At 32.7% G+C, this 20,055-nt stretch overlaps 1 protein-coding gene across 4 annotated transcripts in view; it reads right to left on the bottom strand.

Moving 5' to 3' along the window:
- The window catches only part of Snx13 (sorting nexin 13), a 142,503-nt gene that overhangs the window by 37,039 nt on the left and 85,409 nt on the right, over window positions 1-20,055 (bottom strand). For 3 of the 4 annotated variants that reach the window (XM_013360139.4, XM_005328782.5, XM_078040024.1), the window contains exons 10-15: window positions 15,533-15,671; window positions 15,066-15,154; window positions 9,315-9,414; window positions 7,755-7,948; window positions 3,040-3,144; window positions 2,345-2,477 (exon numbers count right to left, since the gene is read on the bottom strand). In XM_013360139.4, the coding sequence (XP_013215593.2) occupies window positions 2,345-2,477; window positions 3,040-3,144; window positions 7,755-7,948; window positions 9,315-9,414; window positions 15,066-15,154; window positions 15,533-15,671 (760 nt within the window). Of the gene's footprint in view, window positions 1-2,344; window positions 2,478-3,039; window positions 3,145-7,754; window positions 7,949-9,314; window positions 9,415-15,065; window positions 15,155-15,532; window positions 15,672-20,055 lie in introns of those variants that run through there. The other variant, XM_078040025.1, reaches the window with a different exon arrangement.

The following is a 20,055-nucleotide window of genomic DNA, read 5'->3' as shown; positions in this document are numbered from 1 at the left end:
AGAGAAATGCAAATCAAAATTACTCTAAGATATCATCTCATTCCAGTCAGAATGGCAACTATGATAAAGACAAACAATAAGTGTTGGCAAGGATGTGGGGAAAAAGGTACACTCATACATTGCTGCTGGGACTGCAGATGGGTGCAGCCAATATGGAAAGCAGTATGGAGATTCCTTGGAAATCTGGGAATGGTACAACCATTTGACTTAGCTATCCCTCTCCTCAGACTATACCCAAAGGATTTAAAACCAGCATGCTACAGGGACTCAGCCACATCAATGTTTATAGCAGCACAATTCTCAATAGCTAAACTGTGGAGCCAACCTAGATGCCCTTCAGTGGATGAATGGATTTAAAAATGTGATATATATACACAGTGGAATTTTTCAGCAATAAAAGAGAATAAAATCATGGCATTTGCAGGTAAAAAGATGGCATTGGAGAAGATAATGCTAAGTGAAGTTAGCCAATCCCAAAAAAACAAATGCTGAAAGTTTCCTCTGATATAAGGAGGTTGACTCCTAGTGGGGTAGGGAGGAGAAGCATGGGAGGAATAAATAAATTCTAGATAGGGCAGAGGGGTGGGAGGGAGAGGACAAGGGATTAGCAAGGATGGTGGAATATGATAGACATCATTACCCAAAGTACATATATGAAGACATAAATTGCTGTCAAAATACTTTATATACAACCAGAGATATGGAAAAATTATGTACACATGTAATGCATTCCACTGTCATTTTTTTTTAAATCAGTTTAAAAATATCTGGGAAGTAAACCCTCAAAAAAAAAAAAAAAAAGAAAAAGAAATGAAGCTTAAAAGCAATTACGTATGGTTGGCTACCACTGAGAGGGGCAAAGGACAGGTAGCTGATCATCAAAAAAATAAATAAATAAATAAAGGAAATGGGCTGCTATCAGCTAACTTCAGTATACCACTTCCCTGCTCAATCAATAGTTAACAGCTGCAGTGGAGATGGGGGCAGAAATCACACTTTCCAACATAAGGGATTACTCTCTGGACTGCTCTTTCCTTGCCTTTGGGCTATTGCAGAAAAGTAAGAGAGGATGGGGGCTACAAAAAAGCAAGACACCACCACTCCTGTGGGCACCAGCTCTGGGTTCTACATTCTGTTTAGAGAAGTCTGTTATCTCTGTTCTGTCTCTTAAGTAAAATTTGCTTTCTAGTAGACCTAGGTGTTTCTCAAATGTTTAATCTTCAACAACACCAGGGGAAGGAGGACAGGATTCTGATTTCCAAGACCAATATCAATATTACAAGAGATTAGTAGTAAAGTGTGAGTAAAATCTAAATATCTGACTCTTAAATTCTGTTTTTTACACTATAAAACGCTTAGAGTTCTCAGTATTCTCATTTGAAAAAATTGAAACTTTAGAATAAATAACTGTGGTTTCTTCCAGTTGAAATGTCTTCCACAGATGAAGACTTAGAAACTAAGATTCAATAAAAGATGGGATTCAATTCAATTCAAGGATTTGGAAAACAATTCAATAACAATAGAAAAAAAAAACTTCAATTTTTTTTATATCACTTCATAGTTTATGATATACTCTGAGTCATTGTTATCTCACCTACTCTGTCCAATACTCCCATTATAAAGAATGAATATTATTTCTTGATTAACTTATTAGCACAAGGGAACTACCATAAAAATATCTAAATGATCAACCACAAGAACACATTCTTCTTCAAGAAGCTGAGCCTTCTGCAGTTTTAGTCTGATAATAAATTCTCAACATTTTAATATCAATATAGCAACTAAATTTTTGTCATTCATTATAGAACTTTAAAAATATAATTACATTTGGGCTTTAAAAACATTTTTAATCTAATTTAAAAGGCCATTCTTTTGTAGTTTTTATTGGTATATAATTATACATAATAGTGGGATTCATTGTGACATATTTGCACATGTATACAAAGTAATTTGATCAATCACACTCTCAAATACCTCCCTACCTCTCTTTCTTTAGTTCCTTTCCTTTGTTCTACTGGTCTCCCTTCTATTATTTTTCCCCCTTTCCCTTATTATTTTCTTTTAATTAGTGTGTTATAATTATATATAAAAGTGGAATTCATTGTATGTTCATATATATATATATATATATATATATATATATATATATATATATATATATATATAGCATAATTTGGTCAATTTCATTCACTAGTACCTCCCAAAGCTCTCCCCTCCTCCCTCCCTCTATTCTATTTTTCTCCTGTGTATTTTCCCAAGATCTCTTTTTATTTTAAAGTCATTCTTTGGTAGTCAGAATATAAACAGGGATAAACACATACACATACATACAGTGCCATCTTACCTCCATCCCCATCATCTGATCCTCTGAAACTAGGATCTTTTAACATGTCCAGCTCAGCTAACATGCGCACATAAAGTGCATTTTGTCTGAAGGAAGGATAAAATCTTTCATCTCGTAGCATCAACTCATATACCTTATTGGAATAATTGAAGATATTCAATAATTAATACAAATATATAGTGAAATAAAATTTCACCAAAAGCTACAATAAAGTCTTGCAGTAATATATCATAGTTGTAATACATGAACAATATGACTATATCCCAAATAATGATTTCTGGTCCCTCTGGGAACTAAGTTACAATGAAAATGGTCCTACTTTAGTCAACACAATCACATGATAGTAAGCTATCTATAATGTACTAGGATACAGAATTTTCTAAGAAAAAAGTAGAGTAAATATAAAGGTTCAAGGCTCAAATTAATATGAAAAAGTCTTGTTATTTATACATCAATTCATCAATTTATAAAACTAGGAAGTCTGCCTCTTCAGTCAGATTCAAATGAAGCAACCCCAACACAGAATTTTTCGTGTTGATGAATTAAAGACATAAACACAAAATTTTGGCCTATATTTTTGGAATTGCGAGATACTGTTGTTATAACTTATCTTTTTAGTTATATTTCATTAACTTTTTAAAAAAATAATTACATTAACCTGGAAGTTTTTTCAAGAAAGATAAAATATACAATACCTTTCTTTGAATGTCATCAAAGATTTCAGGGGTTGGATCTTCATGATTCAAAGTGTCTGCCAATTTTGCTACTAAATAGTCATCCACACTAACTCTTGGAGATGCCTAACAAACAGAAAAAGAAGAATAATGATATTTTGAGTTCCTAAATACAAGTTAATAATAGAATTCATAATAGAATTCATAATTCCAATATATTATTGAAAGTAATTGGCAAATACAAATCACTGGTTTGTAAATGATACTTCTGATGTTTAAGAATCTGAAATACAGTTAGAGCCTTCCCTTCAATGAACAAAGTAGGAGACTCGTAGATAAGCATGGGTTTAAATATTCATTTTTATTGAGCAAATTATCTCTTACTAGACTACTCCATCTATAAAATGGAGATAATATTTCAAAAGGTTATTTAAGATTATAGTTTAAGAATTAAAAGAGATCTATGTAAGACATACAGCACAGTGTCTGGCACATAGGAAACTGTCATTAGGAGTTAAATCAAAAGTTTAATATTCAATAGTACTAGATGTATATTATGAATGCCAAAAGAATAAGCCATTTAACTTATTTGACACTATGGGAATCTTTTTGAGTGGGCTTTAAATGAGACGACCATTATCCTAAATTTGTTTTTATAACCAATGCTATAGCAATATTCCAATGTAATATGGGAAGAAAATAAATCAGAAAAATTAATTTGCCCCAATAACTTTCATTTTAAAGTATATGACAAATTCTACCCAGAAATACAAAATCTGAACTTTCAATTTCAAAATTAACTTTATTATGAAAATAGGTCTACCACCTTTGCCCCCATAAATCATATAGGCTATACATGTCTAAATTGCCCATGTTTAAGTATTTTGAAGCATAATGATGTCACAATATGACAAATCTCTCTCAGAAAACATTTTTAAACATAGATAATTTAAACTTGTAAAATAAAAGCAGGGTTCCAAATAAATTAGTTTCAGAAATATTAAGAAAATATGATGAAAAAGCTATATATCTAAAGCTTTGGTATTTCAACATCTGAATTTTTAGTTCTATAGAATGTAAAGAGGAATGAGTGCCAAAAATGGTAACTTTTGGAGAAACTAACAAAAACATGTTGCTTAAATAATTTCTCTAATTCTAGCCAATAAAGTATCTAAGGAACACAATAGATAAATCAAAAAAGGAGAAAAGTAATAGCAGGGTATAAATGTGTAGGAAAGGGGCTATAAAACTTCTAATGCTGTTGTAGTTTGTATATGAGGTGTCCTCCAAAAGTTCCTATGTTAATGCAGAAATAGTCAGAGGTGAAATGATTAGACCACAAAAGCTATAACCTAATCAGTCCATCCTAGTTTGAATGGGCTAACTGGGTGTTAATTATAGGTAGGAGGAGCAGGTGGGTCACAGGGGGCATGTAGTTGGAGCAGGTGGATCAAAGGGGGCATGCCCTAGAAGGGAGCATCTTCCCTGTGGCCCCTCCCTCCCTCCCCCCACCTCCTCCCCCCTCCCTCCACCCTTACTGGCCATTATGCACAGAGCACTGCTCCTCCACCACACACTCTTCCACCATGATGTTCTGCCTCACCTTGGGTCCAGCATGGACTGAACTCTGAAACCATGGGCTTTTCCTCCTCTTAAATTGTCCTTTTTAGGTATTTTGGTCATAGCGATGAAAAGATAACTACAATGCCCCTTGTAAATTCAAAGTGTCTGTTAGTAAACCCAAGCTGGTCTGTAATCAACATTTTTAGAGATATAACCAATCAGGATTTCTCCTCCCAAAAAAGGTACTGGAGAAGAAATGCAAACTCTGTATTATTTTAACATAAATGTATGAAAATAACTATTTCCCTAAAATGTTCTATTAACATATATTCTTTTCTATAATATAAATTATTACTTAAATAAGAGGACTAGTTAATAGTAGCAATTAACATTAATAGAACTAATATTTTAAAATCTACAGGAGAAAATGTAATAGTACTTTATGACTGTGTCTTCCAACACAGCTACTTGGCTTTCAAAAAACTCATTACTGGCTTTAACTTTACATAGTAAACTATTATATTTTTAATTATTAAAATTCAGAAACATAAGACTACAAAAGCAGAATGTATGTACACTAAGATATTTAAATCCTATAGGCTACATTATTTTACATTCTTGAAATACATTAATGAAAGGCAGAAAAATGTATATACTTAAAAGCAGAATGTATATATACAAAAATACTATATTTAGCAAAACAAAAAAATAAATTGTCTGTCTTTTCCTTAATTAGTAGTTTATTTTTATTTTTTCTGTTTCTAGTAATACCTCTGTGAATTGCCTGCAGCCTTTAGGACATCTTTTTCTTTTTTGTTGTGTTACAGCTGAATGCAGCCTAATGTAAAATTCACTTTGACTTTTATCTCGTCTCTGTTCAAACCCAACTCAAGCTCATTTTTTATCTCACTCTTATTTGGTGACATATACTTTCAACAAAATCACTTGGGCCTAGAATAAGTGGGATTTTATTTAAATGATAGGTTTTAAGATGTAACAGAATTTGTTTCAAGTTCTCAAAAATAGGTCTAAACTTTGCACCCATGGCTCATTTTTCAGTTAGATCCTTTGCACCTATAAATAAATCATACAGGCTATCTACATCCAAACTGCCCATTTTTAAGTAGTTTAAAGTGCAATGATGTCATCACATATGATAAACTTCTCTTTCTCAGAAAAAAGTTTTAAACAGATAATTTAAACTTGTGAAACAGAAGTAGTGTTCCAAATAAACTAGTTTCAGAAAAGAAATTGTTCAAGTTGTCTGTCCCTTTCTGATGACATTTTTTTTATTCTCAAGTTATCTTATTTCAAAACAAGAATCATCTGATTCACTATATGAGTGTCTATCATAGCCTACATATAATCTCAAACAACTTAACTCTACCAGTTTTCAGTCTCTTCAAAGGTTACCAGTTATAGTTATAAAAATAGCAAATAAATTTGTTAACTGTAATCCTTTTCATCATCCTCTGTTTCAAAATATTTTCAAATTAGAAAAAGGCATTCTTCTTGTTCCATACATTTTTTTTTTTTGAGAGAGAGAGAGAGAGAGAGAGAGAGAGAGAGAGAGAGAGAGAGAGAGAGAGAGAGAGAATTTTTTAATATTTATTTTTTAGTTTTCGGCAGACACAACATCTTTGTTTGTATGTGTCGCTGAGGTCAAACCAGGGCCGCATACATGCCAGGCGAGTGCGCTACCACCGCTTGAGCCACATCCCCAGCCTCCATACTTTTTTTTTTTAATTTTCTTTTTTGTATATTTATTTTTTAGTAGGACACAGTATCTTTATTTATTTATTTTTATGTGGTGCTGAGAATCGAACCCAGGGAACTACAGGACAACATGTGAGCACCTTTTCTACGAAAGTCAAGAATAACAGCCACCTTGCAGGCATAAATCTCATTGTTGAAAACTCTCATTGTTTTCATGTTTTGAAGAAACATGTATATACTGTGTAATGCTCAAACCATGCTAAACATATGTATCTCCTCAAATATTACTTTGTGGTTAAAAATTATTAAAATCCCTTCTTCTACCTTTCTTAAAATATTCAACACATACTCATTATCTCTAGTCACCGTACTGTGAAACTAAACACCAGAACCCATTTCTTCCATCTAACTATACGATAGATCTTTCTTCCTTCTGATCAGACATTTCAAACCTATAAATTTCCATTGGAGTACCACTTTAACTGCATCCCATCAATTTTCACACAATGTTTTTTCATTTGCAACTAAAAATACTTTCTCATTTTTCAAGCCATCATGCCATACACAAATACACATTTTATGTGCTGATCTAAAAAAATTTTTGAAATTATAGCTTTCTTATTATCCCTTGTTGACCCAGACCTTATTTAGAAATATATTGCTTAATTTTTAAATACTTATAAATTTTCCACATTCTCTTCTGTTGACTTCTAATTTAATTTCATTTGATCAAAGGACATACTTTTTTTGTGATTTCAATACTTCTAAAGTAAGATTTGTCTAGCATATGTTTTATCCTGAGAAATTTCCATGTACTCTTAAAAATAATATGTACTTTACTATGAAGGAAAATGTTCTACATATGCTAGTTCTAATTGCTTTACGTTTTCAACATCTCATATATCCTTAATGATTTCCATCTAATTCTTTACCAATTATTGAAAACACAGTATTAAAGTGTCTATTAATGGTATTACTCTTTCTCCCTTAAATTCTATCGACTTTTGTTTAAAATATTTGGGAACTTTGACAAATGTTTGTAACTATTTTATCATTCTGATTGACACCTTTATTATTATGTGATGTTCTTTAATAGCAATTTTTATCTTCAATTCTATTTTGTATGATATTAGTATAGCCATTGTATTTCTCTTTTATTTGTGCATGTTTTATCTTTCTCTGTCCTTTAAGTTTTGACCTACTGTGTATTTGAATCTTCAGGGTGTGTGACCTTCAATCTAGACTTTGTTATTTAGTGTGACCTTGGGCATATTAATTTGTTTTTCTAAACAAAGACTCTTCACTTAAACAATGAGAATAAAAATACACAGGAAGATTTTTCTAAGAATTAAATGAGACATTTCTGAGGCAATTGTACCTGGCATAAGTAGTGCATATATGACAAAAATTATTATTAATGATACTGTCAAAGAAAAAAATGTATCAAAATGTAGTACCTTTTCAGACAAATATTGTTCATAAATTCCAACAGCAGCTGCTCTTAAAAGACCTTTGGTTTGGTTCGTTTGATGTTTTCCATCTCTTTGACGACTTAATAAAACCTCTAGCTGTTGTTGGGCTGTAACCCGGTAGCCCTCCACTGTCATCCAGAAGAAAAGATGTGCTTGACCTCCAGTTTGCTGCATGTAATCTACCGGAACAAAATCCGTTAATAAGACAGACATTAACGTCAAACAATTTGGGGTCCATATAGCTGTATGACAAGTAAGTAAAAAGGATTGTAGTTTCAAGTATTTAAAAATGTGTTGCAAATCTTTAAGATGAAAAAACAAATTATAAGTTAAATACCAGATATGTAGAAAACATTAGAGGAAGCACATATTATAAAGATTTTTTAAATCTCATTTTTCATAATACAATCGCTAGGGAATAATTTCTACCACATAATAATAATTTCTACCACTTCATCTGAAGTAAACTACTTCAACAACACTCAACATTTGTTCTGAATAAATATTACTAGTTATAGTATGAATTTTTCTACATATAAAGATTGGCAATTCAGCAAACCACATATTTATATTTTTGATCACAAAACTGAAGATATAGGGATTTTAAAAAAATCTTCAGATAAAACCAATTTTATATATTAGCAAAATATATAAATAAAACATTATTATATATTAAGACAGTATAAAAATAAAATACCACATCCACATATAAATAAAAATTATATATAAATAGCTTATATGCATATTATGCATTCTCAATAAAGTATTCTCAGTGGATTTAAATTCATACTAGAATCACCTAGGTTTATTTTAAAAGCAGTTTAACAAATACTCATTAGTTATAATAAGCATTTATTTCCTTCAAAACAAAATAAATATCTTATCTCCATGGTTTCTAAAGAAAAAGAGTTCAGAAAATAAAGGGTTGTTATGCAGCATACTAGCCATTCAAAATTTAATAACACTTAAAATTAAAACAGTATGGTGGGTCTTAAAAAATCATAATAAAATTACTATATGATCTAGCAATCCCACTTTTGGTATATAACCAGAACAACTGAAAGTAGAATCTCAAAGGTTTATTTGTATGTGCATATTCATAGCAACATCATTCACCATAGATAAAACACAAAGCAATCCAAGAGTCTCTTGATGGATGAATAGGTAAGTAAAAATGTGGTGTCTGGGCATGTGTAGTATACACAGACACAGACACACACACACACACACACACACACACACACACACACACACACTGAATTATAACTCAGCCTTACAATGGAAGAAAATTCTGACACATGTTACAACATGAATGAACCTTCAGGAAATTAAGTCAATCATTCTAATGGGTAAAGTTTTGGTTTTTACAAGATAAAAAAAAGCTCCAGAGATGGATGGTGGTGATGGCTGTATATTATCAATTTTATATTTAAGATCACTGAACTGTACACTTAAAAATATTAAGATATGAAATTCTGTTAAGTGTATTTTGCCACAATAAAAAATTCAATGGCTATATTATGTAAATAAAATGAATTGACCTACCCATAAAAAACTGTAGTGCAACATTGTCTACAAGAATGCTGTCCAGAGGGACTGTGCAAAGTTTCCCAAAGTTTGCTGCCAGTTTCACAGTATTTATTTCCTACACACAAAAGTGAATACAAGTTAGTATTTTATCAAATCACTCATTAGGGTAAAGATCTTTAGAAAAATAAAGGAAATAAAATCTAACATTAAATGTAAATGGAATAAAAATAAAATCTTTCCATTCTCTTTCATGTTGATTCCCAATAAAATACTCTGGTTAGTGAACATAAATTCCTAGTTGTTTCAAGAGGTACCTAGCAAACATTCATTAAAATATGTTAAAGATTAATTTCAGCCAATATAAAAAACAATCTAAAATATTGTATTTAAGTATTTTCTATCTCTACATACTTCAAATGAAAATGAACAATTTAGGGGATAAAGAAGCAAGAGGATATTTGAAATGATTATATATTCAAGAATGAACTCCAATATTTCCAATTTTTGATTAAAGTCTATTTGATTCTAACAGTGAAAAAATTCATAGTTTTTAGAAAAAAAATGTATATCTTTTCAGTACCCTGTCCACAGTCATAGAGTGAAGTAATTACCTACATACAGGGGCAGGAGGCATGAATCCAAAAGTTAAACAGCATCTATATGCTAGACACTATGCTGATGACATTACACGCATTACTTAATTTAAGGTACACAGCAATCTTATTGGGTATGTGTCCCCAGTCTCATTGAACAGATTTAAAAACATGAAGATTAGGAAGGTTGTCTATGGTGACAAAGCTGATAAATATGAATCTGTGTTTTCAATTCTGCAGCATTTCCTCTAAAATTCATACCATTGCTGCAAACTGTCTTAACTGGCTTCTACCACCAAATTCACATCTTATTATCCCTGGTATTTTTAAAGAAAAGATTTGATAGGTTGCTCTATTCATTGCAGATACTAAATTAGCATAAATAGTACAAGAAGAAAGAGAATTTGAAAAGAGAAAAAACAAAGCAACAGCAATACAAATCTATCTATCTCTGTTATCAGTATTTCATTTCACAGAGTTGTTGAATAACAGACAACAGAATTGAAATGAATAGCCGAGAGCGACAGCAACAATGGTGCACACAGGGCATAGGTAAGAGTATATAGCATAACTTTATTCTTAATATTCTAAGTCAAATTCTAAGTAAAATGGTTATAAAACTTGAGATTCTGAGATTACTTTCAAAAGGAAAATATTAGATGAATTGAGCCAATAAAATACAAAGGTTGATATTCAATATAGAATTGACTTTTACAAGCTTCCAAACAAAGTATCTAAATTTTAAGAGAATTCAATATCAAAATGCATTAGAGCAAAGAGAATTTAACTAATGATGCTGAAAGATGACTAACTCTAAGGTCTGGATAAGGTAACTATTTAAACCACATTATTCTTCTAATTTACATATATATAGTAGTTTAAAAATATAGTTAACAATACACACAAGTGACAATGTGACTCAAGCTTTATCTTTTTATTAGTAATGTTTCAGAAAGTTAAATTCATCTAGCAAACTGAACAAGATTTTAAAAAAAAAATTCTTCCATTCTGTATGGAATTTAAATATATTACCCAATTCTAAGAATAGCAAGTCAAAAACCAATTTCCAAAATAGAAAACCAGAGCCAAATGGTGATACTAAAAATTAAAGAAACTAAAAAAATATATATTTTCTCTGCTTAAACCTCCAAATCTCTAGTAAAATTCCTCTGAAGAGCTATCTACAAACATTGTTTTTAATTCTTTTCTTCCATTCTTCCCTCGACAGACTCCAATCAGGCTTTTTCACTACTTCACAAAAACTGCTCTCATCAGATCACTAGTAATTTCCATGGTGGTAAACCTAAATGGCAAATTCTCAGTCTTTATTTTACTCAATGTTATCATAATTTGACACACCTGACCTATCCTTTTATAGATATCACACTCTCAGTATGTCCTTCAATCTTTCTGGCCATTTATTCTTTGTTTCCTTGTCTGGATCCCTTAATTCTTCTTCAACTTTATTCACTGAATTAACTTAGGACTAAGTCATCGGTATGCTCTTAGTTTCACTTTTAGATAATCTTATCCAGTCTCTTAAGATTCAATCAAATTTTGATAAATTCTGAGGACTCATAAAGTCACCTCCATCACTAAACTTTCCCTTGAACTCAAGATTAACCATTAGCATGTGTAACTGATCTCTAAAAGGATATCAAATTAAAATATCCAGAACTTGGTTCTCCTTGCAAAACTTTCCCTTCAATTTTACATCTCAGCAAATAGCATATATTATTCATGAAGTTGCTCAGAGGAAAAATCTTGGAATTATCCTTGAGGCCTTTTTTTTTTTCCTTTCTTACCCCATATTTAGTCCATTAGCGAATCCTGTGAGCACCACACCCAGTCTAAGCACATCTCATAACCTCCACAGACATTTCTCTCTTGGTCTGAAGCAGTAATCTTACAAATTCCACTACAGGTTATTCTTCTTAAAAAGTCAGAGAATTCATTTTAACTCATAAATTAGAACATGTAGTGACTGATTTCCACCACAATTAGAATAAAATAAAAATCTTAACTATTGCCAGTAAAACATATGCATATAAAATCTAGCCCTCAGGTTCCATAAATTCATTCCTCACATAATCCTTATTCATTCACCTAACCATGACGACCACATATAACTCACTAAAGACATTTCTGTCTCAGGGCCCTTGCACTTGCTTTCACTTTTGCTAGGAAGATCAAAATTAAGCACACAAAAAATACAGTATGAAGTCTCTCATGTTATTCAGATTTGTCTGTGCTCAAATATCACCCAATCTCTCAGCATCTATCTAAAATGCTCATTTTATATATTCTACACTGCTACATTTTTTTTCATTGCAGATATCATCATGCTGTTATATATCTATTTGCTTATTTCATTTTCTGACTATGCAATGAAAAGGTAGCTCCACAAAAAGCTACTTTTATTTGGTTCACCTAAAATAGTGCTTGATTCACAAAATTCACTAAATGCTGAATTTTGAATAAATAAGTAAATAAAAAATCAAGGAATAAAATAATAACTTTTAATCCTTTGCATGTTTCAAGCTATGTTTTTTAAATTTAAATTTGTTTGGTCAACAAGTTTATTGTCATTACCCAAAGAATCTTCATAGAAAACCGTTGTTTTATTTAGCTCTCAGCAGCCTGTTCCTAAGATCTGAGAATCAACCTTCTTTTAAACTACCCAATCTTTCTTCTGGGCAAGGGATTTTGGGGGATGGTTTCACCTCTTTTTAACTTCTCTCTTGTACTTCTTCTCAAAGACTGGTTTCTCTCATAAGCAGCCATGAGCTTTCTTATCCATCTTCCGTAATGTCTAGAATCACACTGTTCTTTATTGTACTGAGAGAACTGTTCCTTGTAAGCATCTTCATTTTCTTCCACTTGGTAAGATACATATTTTGTCCTGATCCATGATATGCTTCCCAAGGTACTTCTGCATTAAACGCCTTGCTTTCAAGATTTTAACCAGGGAATCATTTGAGATTGTAAGAAATAGAAAAACCTCCATTCACAGCTTTCTTTAGAGAGCTTTACTGCCAGTAGGGGTTCTGGCAACAAGTAGCAGGTGACAGCATAAGCTGACCATCAGTATTTTCCACAATGTAATCTTGAATCTCCTGTACACAATGCTTTCCACATTCAATTAATCTCCAGTTACTTCCACTTGGCCTCCATAGGTCTTGCCCATGGCAACCTACTGAGAAGTCTATGGGACAGCTGTACGTCAGTATAATACTCTACAGCATAATTGGTTAGGCCTACTTTCACACCATATTTTTCTTTTTTTTAAAGAGAGAGAGAGAGAGAGAGAGAGAGAGAGAGAGAGAGAGAGAGAGAGAGATTTTTTTTTTTTTGGTAGATGGACACATTATTTTTATGTGGTGCTGAGAATCGAACCCGGGTCCCGTGCGCGCGATAGGGGAGCACTCTACAGCTGAGCCACAATCCCAGCCCCTCACACCATATTTTGATAGTTCAAATATATATGCTGCACAGACTATCGTATCCCCTTCCATAGTGACATAAGCAATCTGGCAAATGACAACTATCATCCTGTATTTGAGCATATACTTCTCCTGGATCACCAATTGTTACTGAGCTTGAGTAATCAAGTTTTACCCTCTCTTCTTCTAAATTTCATTTGCCATGTCTTAACTTTAAAGCTTATTCTTGACAGCTATAGCAAAACCTACGCTGTGGAACCAAGATTGGTGTCCATAGCTTAACAGAGCTATGGAGGCCCAGCAGCAGTATGGGGGAGAAAGTTCAAGTGGTATTTTAACTAATCTCTTTGATTTGCTTTAATAAATACTTATCATATTATAGTATACAAGAGAAAACTGTTGTGAAATCCCTGCTGTAGAATGTTGCATTGGTTAATATCCGACCCTTTTCACTCTCATACACTGTTGGTGGAGCTGCAAAGAGGTGCAACTACTATGGAAAATAGTATAAAGATTCCTCAGAAAACTTGGAATGGTACTACCATTTGACCCAGTTATCCAACTCCTCAATCTATACCCAAAGACCTTAAAATCAACATACAAAGTGACACAGCTATACCAATGTTTACAGCAGCTCAAGTACAATAGCCAAGCTATGGAACTTACCTAGATGCCCTTCAACAGATGAATGGATAAAGAAAATGTGATATATACACACAATAGAATATTATTCAGCCTTAAAAAGGAATAAAATTATGGTATTTGCCAATAAATGGATTGAACTGAAGAATATGCTAAATGAAATAAACCAATCTCCAAAAAACCAAAGGCTGAATATTCTCTCTTAAGAATATGCTAAATGAAAAAAAAAAAAAAAACGAGAGAGAGAAATGAATTACTGTAGATGGGGTAGGGAGAGAAGACAGGAAGGGAGGGGATGGGAGGGGGGAAGGGGAGGGGGGATAGTAGAGGTTAGGAAAGGCAGCAGAATACAACATACACTAGTATGGCAGTAGGTAAAAAAGTGGAAGTGTAACCGATGTGAATATGCATTATGTATATAGGGTAAAAATGGGAGTTCACAATCCACTTGAATCAAATGTATGAAATATGATATGTCAAGAACTTTGTAATGTTTTGAGCAACTAATAAAAAAAAAGAATATGCTAAATGAAATAAGCCAATCCCCCAGAAACCTAAGGCTGAGTGGTCTCTCTTAAATATGGATGCTAACCCACAACAAGGGAGGGTAGAAAGAGGAAGAAGAGAAGTCCACTGGATTAGACAAAGGGAAAGGAGCAGAGAGGGGAATAGAAAAGACAGGAAAAATTAATTGAACATAATTTTCCTAGCCTTATATTTGAATACACAACCAGGGCAACTTTGCATCATATATTACCACAAGAATAGGATCCTAATTAGAATAAGTTATGCTCTTTGTATGTATAGTTTGCCAAAATACAGTCTACTGTCATGAATAACTAAAAGAAATAAATAAAATCTGACCTTTTGTCACTTATTAGCATTTTAATCACTAGAAAACATTTATAACTAAACATTAATTCAAAAGTACTTAATAGGGCTGGGGTTGTTGCTCAGTGGCAGAGTGCTTGCCTAGCATTTGTGAGGCCCTGGGTTCAATTCTCAGTACTATATATAAAGAAATAAAATAAAGGCCCATTGACAACTAAAAAACTATTAAAAAATATTTTAAAGTACTTTATACTTACTTTGCCTGACTGCAACCGCTGTATTCTTGAGTCACATACTTTCTTTACAAATAATAAGCTATTTATTTGATTTTTGATGGTATTGATATCTAAAAGGAAACAAATTTATTATGAGCTAGGCAAATGGTGTTTACAAAATATTTTAAATATGTACTAATTTAACAAGATAACCAATTAATACAACAAATTTTTATCTAGTAAAATAAAAAATCTAAAATTATGTACAGTGAAATTACTTCATTAAAATTCAACCATGCCTATTATCCATACTGTAGGCATAACTGAAATAATCACAAGTCACATATTCAAAAAATTATGCTTCTGCTCTAAGCAAATGTTAACATAATAAAATTTATTTAGTTAAGGTGAAAATAGCTAGTAGCATTAAGTGGCAGTTAGATAAGTAAAGTTTTATTTAAAGACATAACAATACTTAAAGAAAGCATTCTTTTACTTAAATGACTTACCATCACCAGCTGTATCTAAAGATCTAAGATACTGTAATTCTTCTGCTGCCTTATCTCTAACTGCTTCCAATTCTCCAATATTGTCACTCAATTTAATAATGTTCATAAAGGCCTCATAGTTGCAATTAGAATCACGGATCTGAAAATAAAGTTTTTTAAAAACAGTTGGGAAGGGGCTTCATTTATTAAGTAATAAATTGAATTTGAGTGCCTACTATATACCAGGCACCAGATGCTATATACCCAGTGCTTATAACAAAAGGAAACAACAAACAAAAAACCTTATATCCATGGCACTTATGTTCTAATGGGTCAGACTGTAAACAAAACAGAATAAGTAAAATATACAACATGCTAGCAAGTACAAAGGAAGATTCAGAGTTTTTAATGATAGCAAAGAAGCCATGGTCACTAGAGCTAAACCAAAGAAGGGCTGAAGAGTAGAAGGGGATACAGTAGTAATGGGGGACAAATCTTGAGGTTTAATAAAGGTTTTGGCTTTTAATCTGAAGGAAATCAAATGTTACTAGAAGTGTTAAACAGAGGAGTAATATTCTATGGCATGAAAAATAACAATCATTACATAAAAAATGTAGGAAGAATCAAGAACAGAAGAGAAATCAGTTAATAATACAGATAAAACATGATAATAGTTCCTAGCAAAAGTGAGGGTATGAGAAAAGTATATTTTAAATGTTCTTTGTTACACGTTTTGTGTTGGGAAATGCTTTACTCAGACAGTATAGAAAGACTGGCTGACAAAAATATATGATTTAAGTGTGAAATAACAGAACTAAGAATTATATCAAGAATTATGGTCTGAATAATGTTTAACAACATTAAACAAGATGAAGAAAACATAAAAAAAACGGAAGGTTTTGGAAGGAAGGCAGAATATCAGGAGCTCAGTCTTTGCCATTAAACAACAAAATGTAGATATTAAGGATGCTTTTGAATATGAAAGGTTAAATGTTCAAGGAGAATTGGAAACATGTGTTTCCAAGTCATTGACCTATATATGATATTTAAAACCATACAACTGGACAGGAATCATCAAGAAAATACATGAGGATTGAAAAAAGAGGAGTTCCAGAACAGAAACCTACTTAGCACACTTACACAGCAAAAAAGACTGAGGAAGGCCAAAAACCAAGAATATATTTTGTCTTAACAAGCCAAGTAAAGCAGTGTTTTAGCTAGGCATAGTGGTGTACGCCTGTAGTCCCACCGAGGCAGGAAGATCACAAGTTTGAGGCCAGCCTGGGCAACTCAGTGAGAACCTATCTCAAGATAAAAAACAAAAAGGGCTTGGTGGTGAAATTACTCCTGGGTTCAATCCTCATTATTGTTTGGGGGTGAGAGGGAGAAATGTTCTAAACTTATTTTGTCCCATCATCCTAGATGTGAAACACCTATAAAAACTTAAATATAGTATATAATTATGTAATAATGATATAATTATTAGTTAATATAATAAGATATATAAGCCCCCAAAATGAATTCTAGTTTATTTTAATGCACCTTTGTCGATTTTGTTGAAATAGAGTTTAAAACTAGGGATATAAGGGTATAATAAGGAAAATGAGAATGTCAAATGTCAGGAGAATAAAGTCAATAAAAGGGGGAATCTAAGAATTGATTAACTTGACCATTAAGTTTAACAATGGATATCATCCTCCTTGACCTAGAACTTTATTGGTACGGTTCAAGAAAGAAGAAGAACAGGATACAGTGACCCATGTTGTAATCCCAGCAACTCAGGGGGCTGAGGCAGGAGGACCAGGAGTTCAAAGCCAGACCTTAAGCAACTTAGGGAAACCCTGTTCCGAAATAAAACATAAAAAGGACTCGGGATGTTGCTCAGTGTTTAAGTGTCCCTGAGCTTAGTCCTCAATACCGTGGGGGGAAAAAAAGAGAAAAGAAGAAAGAGAGAGAAGAAAATATGGACAGCCAACAGAGTGTGAAAATTTGATGAAGCAGAAGAGTGGGAAATTGACAAAGCAATAAAATTGGAACTATCCAGAAGATGACAGGTACAGTGCACAAGAATGGAGATGCCAGACACAGTGGCACATGCCTGTAATCCCAGTGACTCCAGAGGCTGAGACAGGAGTATTACAAGTTCAAGGCAAGCTTCAGCAACTGAGCAAGACCCTAAGCAACTTAAGGAGACCCTGTCTCAAAATAAAATATTAAAAAGGGATGGGGATGCAGCTCAGTGGTAAAACACCTATGGTGGTGAAAGTACTCCCCAGTATCAAAAACAAAAAGAGCTGTCTTATCTAGGATGCTTGGATATATCACCAACAACCATAGGAGAAAATGAAGAGTACATGTACACAGAAGTAAGGAATGAGCACTTTGGAGAATAGGACATTATGAAAGTTCTCTTTTGATTACTTCCATTTTTCCATTAAGTAATAACAGCATGAGTGAAAGAGTGAGCATGTGAAAGGTGGGTACATGAAAGTAGAGGATGTACAAAGAGCTATTCAGGAGAGTGAGAGAAAACAGTTAGGAAATTATGATTGCAAGGCAAGAATAAGGGAACAATTCATATTAGTGCTAATGAATTTAAAATGAGGTCAGTGTAGATCTCCCCACTCATAACCACATGTTAAATTTAACCAGGGCTATAACATCACCTAATAACAAATCACTGTAAGTGTAGATAAAATTTAAACTAAGCAAAACAGGGAAAGTGGGAAAAGATAGCACACTTAGGATACTGACTATTCTAAAAAAAAAAAAGAAGAAATGGAGACTAAAATTACAGAACTATGAAAAAATATATATTACATACAGGGATCAATGATACAGAAGTTAACTTCTCATTAGAAATGATGGATACAAGATGATAATTACAAAGTTTTTTTTCCAATTAAACATTTATACAAGTACTAAAATGAAACTGTTGACGAAAGGACCCCATTTTTCCCAGCACCATTTTTTGAAGAGATTATTCTTTCCCACTGGGTAGTCTTTAACACCACATGGAAGATTACTTTATCATATATGTGAGAGTTTATTTCTGGGTTCTGCATCCTGTTCCAATGGGACTACGTGTCTGTTTTTATGCCAATAACACACTATTTAATTACTGTAGCATAAGTTTTGAAATAAAGAAGGATGAGGTTTCCTGAAATTTTGTCCTCATGATTGTTTTGGCTATTCAGGTTACTCTGAGATACCATATAGACTTTAGGATTGTTTTCCTTATTTCAGCCAAAAATATTGGAATTTTGATAGAAATTACTCAGAATCTATAGATTGCTTTGGATAGTATTGACATCTTTACAATAGATCTTCCAAAACATGAACAAGAGATGAGTTTTCATTTATTTGTGTCATCTTTGATTTCTTTCAACACTGTTTGTGGTTTGCAGTGTACAAGTCTTTCCTCATTTTGGTACTTCTTTTGCAGAATCCCATAGTTTTGTAAACTCTGATATTGTGAAATATGTATTTGGTCTTTATTCCAGTTTCCTGACATGCAACTAATATTCCTTGGAATCTCAGGAGTGATAATAGTGTCTTGTCTCCTATACAGCCTCGGGATGAACGCTCAGTCTCACTAGTTTTCCTCTAGTTCTAGGGAGGAAAAAGGGTCTAAAGACTGAGCTGATAAATTAATGGTTAATAATTTAACCAAACATATTTAAGAAAAACCCAAAAGGACTGAACTCCAAATACCTGAACATGTATAGGTTCCTGGAGGGTGGTGTGCCCAGATAAAGCATGGAAGCTCTGCATCTTTTCTCCCAAACCTTACTCTATGTATCTCTTCCATCTAAATTTTCATGTTATCATTGTAATATCCTTTATAATAAGTGGGTGAAAACAAGTATTTCCCTGAATTGTACAAGTTTCTCTAGCAAACTAACTGACCCAGAAAGGTGATCACAGAAACCCCAATTTATACCAGTTAGCCAAAAGTTCCAAAACCCAGACTTGAGACTGGCATTTCAAGGAGGATAGGGTGTTGTTTTATTGAGCCCTCAACCTGTGGGATCTGATGCTATTTCCAGGCAGATAGTGTCAGAATTTAAATGAATTAGTGCATACCCAGCTGGTGATCTCTGAAGAAATGACTGCTTGGTTCATTACCATTCTGTGTTATAGAAGTATAGGAGGAAAAACTGAACTTGTTTTTCCTGTATCTTAATAAAAAGTTATATTTAAATTCTCTGTTGTATCAAATTATTTATCTCTGTTCTGCTTTTTGACCCATTGCTTTTTTAACAGTGTGCAGTCTTATTTCCACATATTTATGAATTTTTCAGTTTTCCACTTCCTGGTGGCTTCCTAGTTGCAATATCTTATAATTTTAACAATCTATTCTAAATTGATAACAATTTCAATAATATACAAAACTTTCACTAACTTTACATGTCTATTCATTGATCTCACAAATTAGATCTTTTCAGATTTTATATCTATTGATATAGTTTGAGAGTTATAGTTGTATGCTTTTATTTTTTAATTCTGTAACTGTATTAAAGCAATGTAGGCACACTACCACT

Source organism: Ictidomys tridecemlineatus, chromosome 2 (assembly GCF_052094955.1).
Source record: "Ictidomys tridecemlineatus isolate mIctTri1 chromosome 2, mIctTri1.hap1, whole genome shotgun sequence".
Lineage (NCBI taxonomy): Eukaryota > Metazoa > Chordata > Mammalia > Rodentia > Sciuridae > Ictidomys > Ictidomys tridecemlineatus.
The sequence above is the reverse complement of the archived record's forward strand: the minus strand, read 5'-3'. Positions and strand labels throughout refer to the sequence as shown.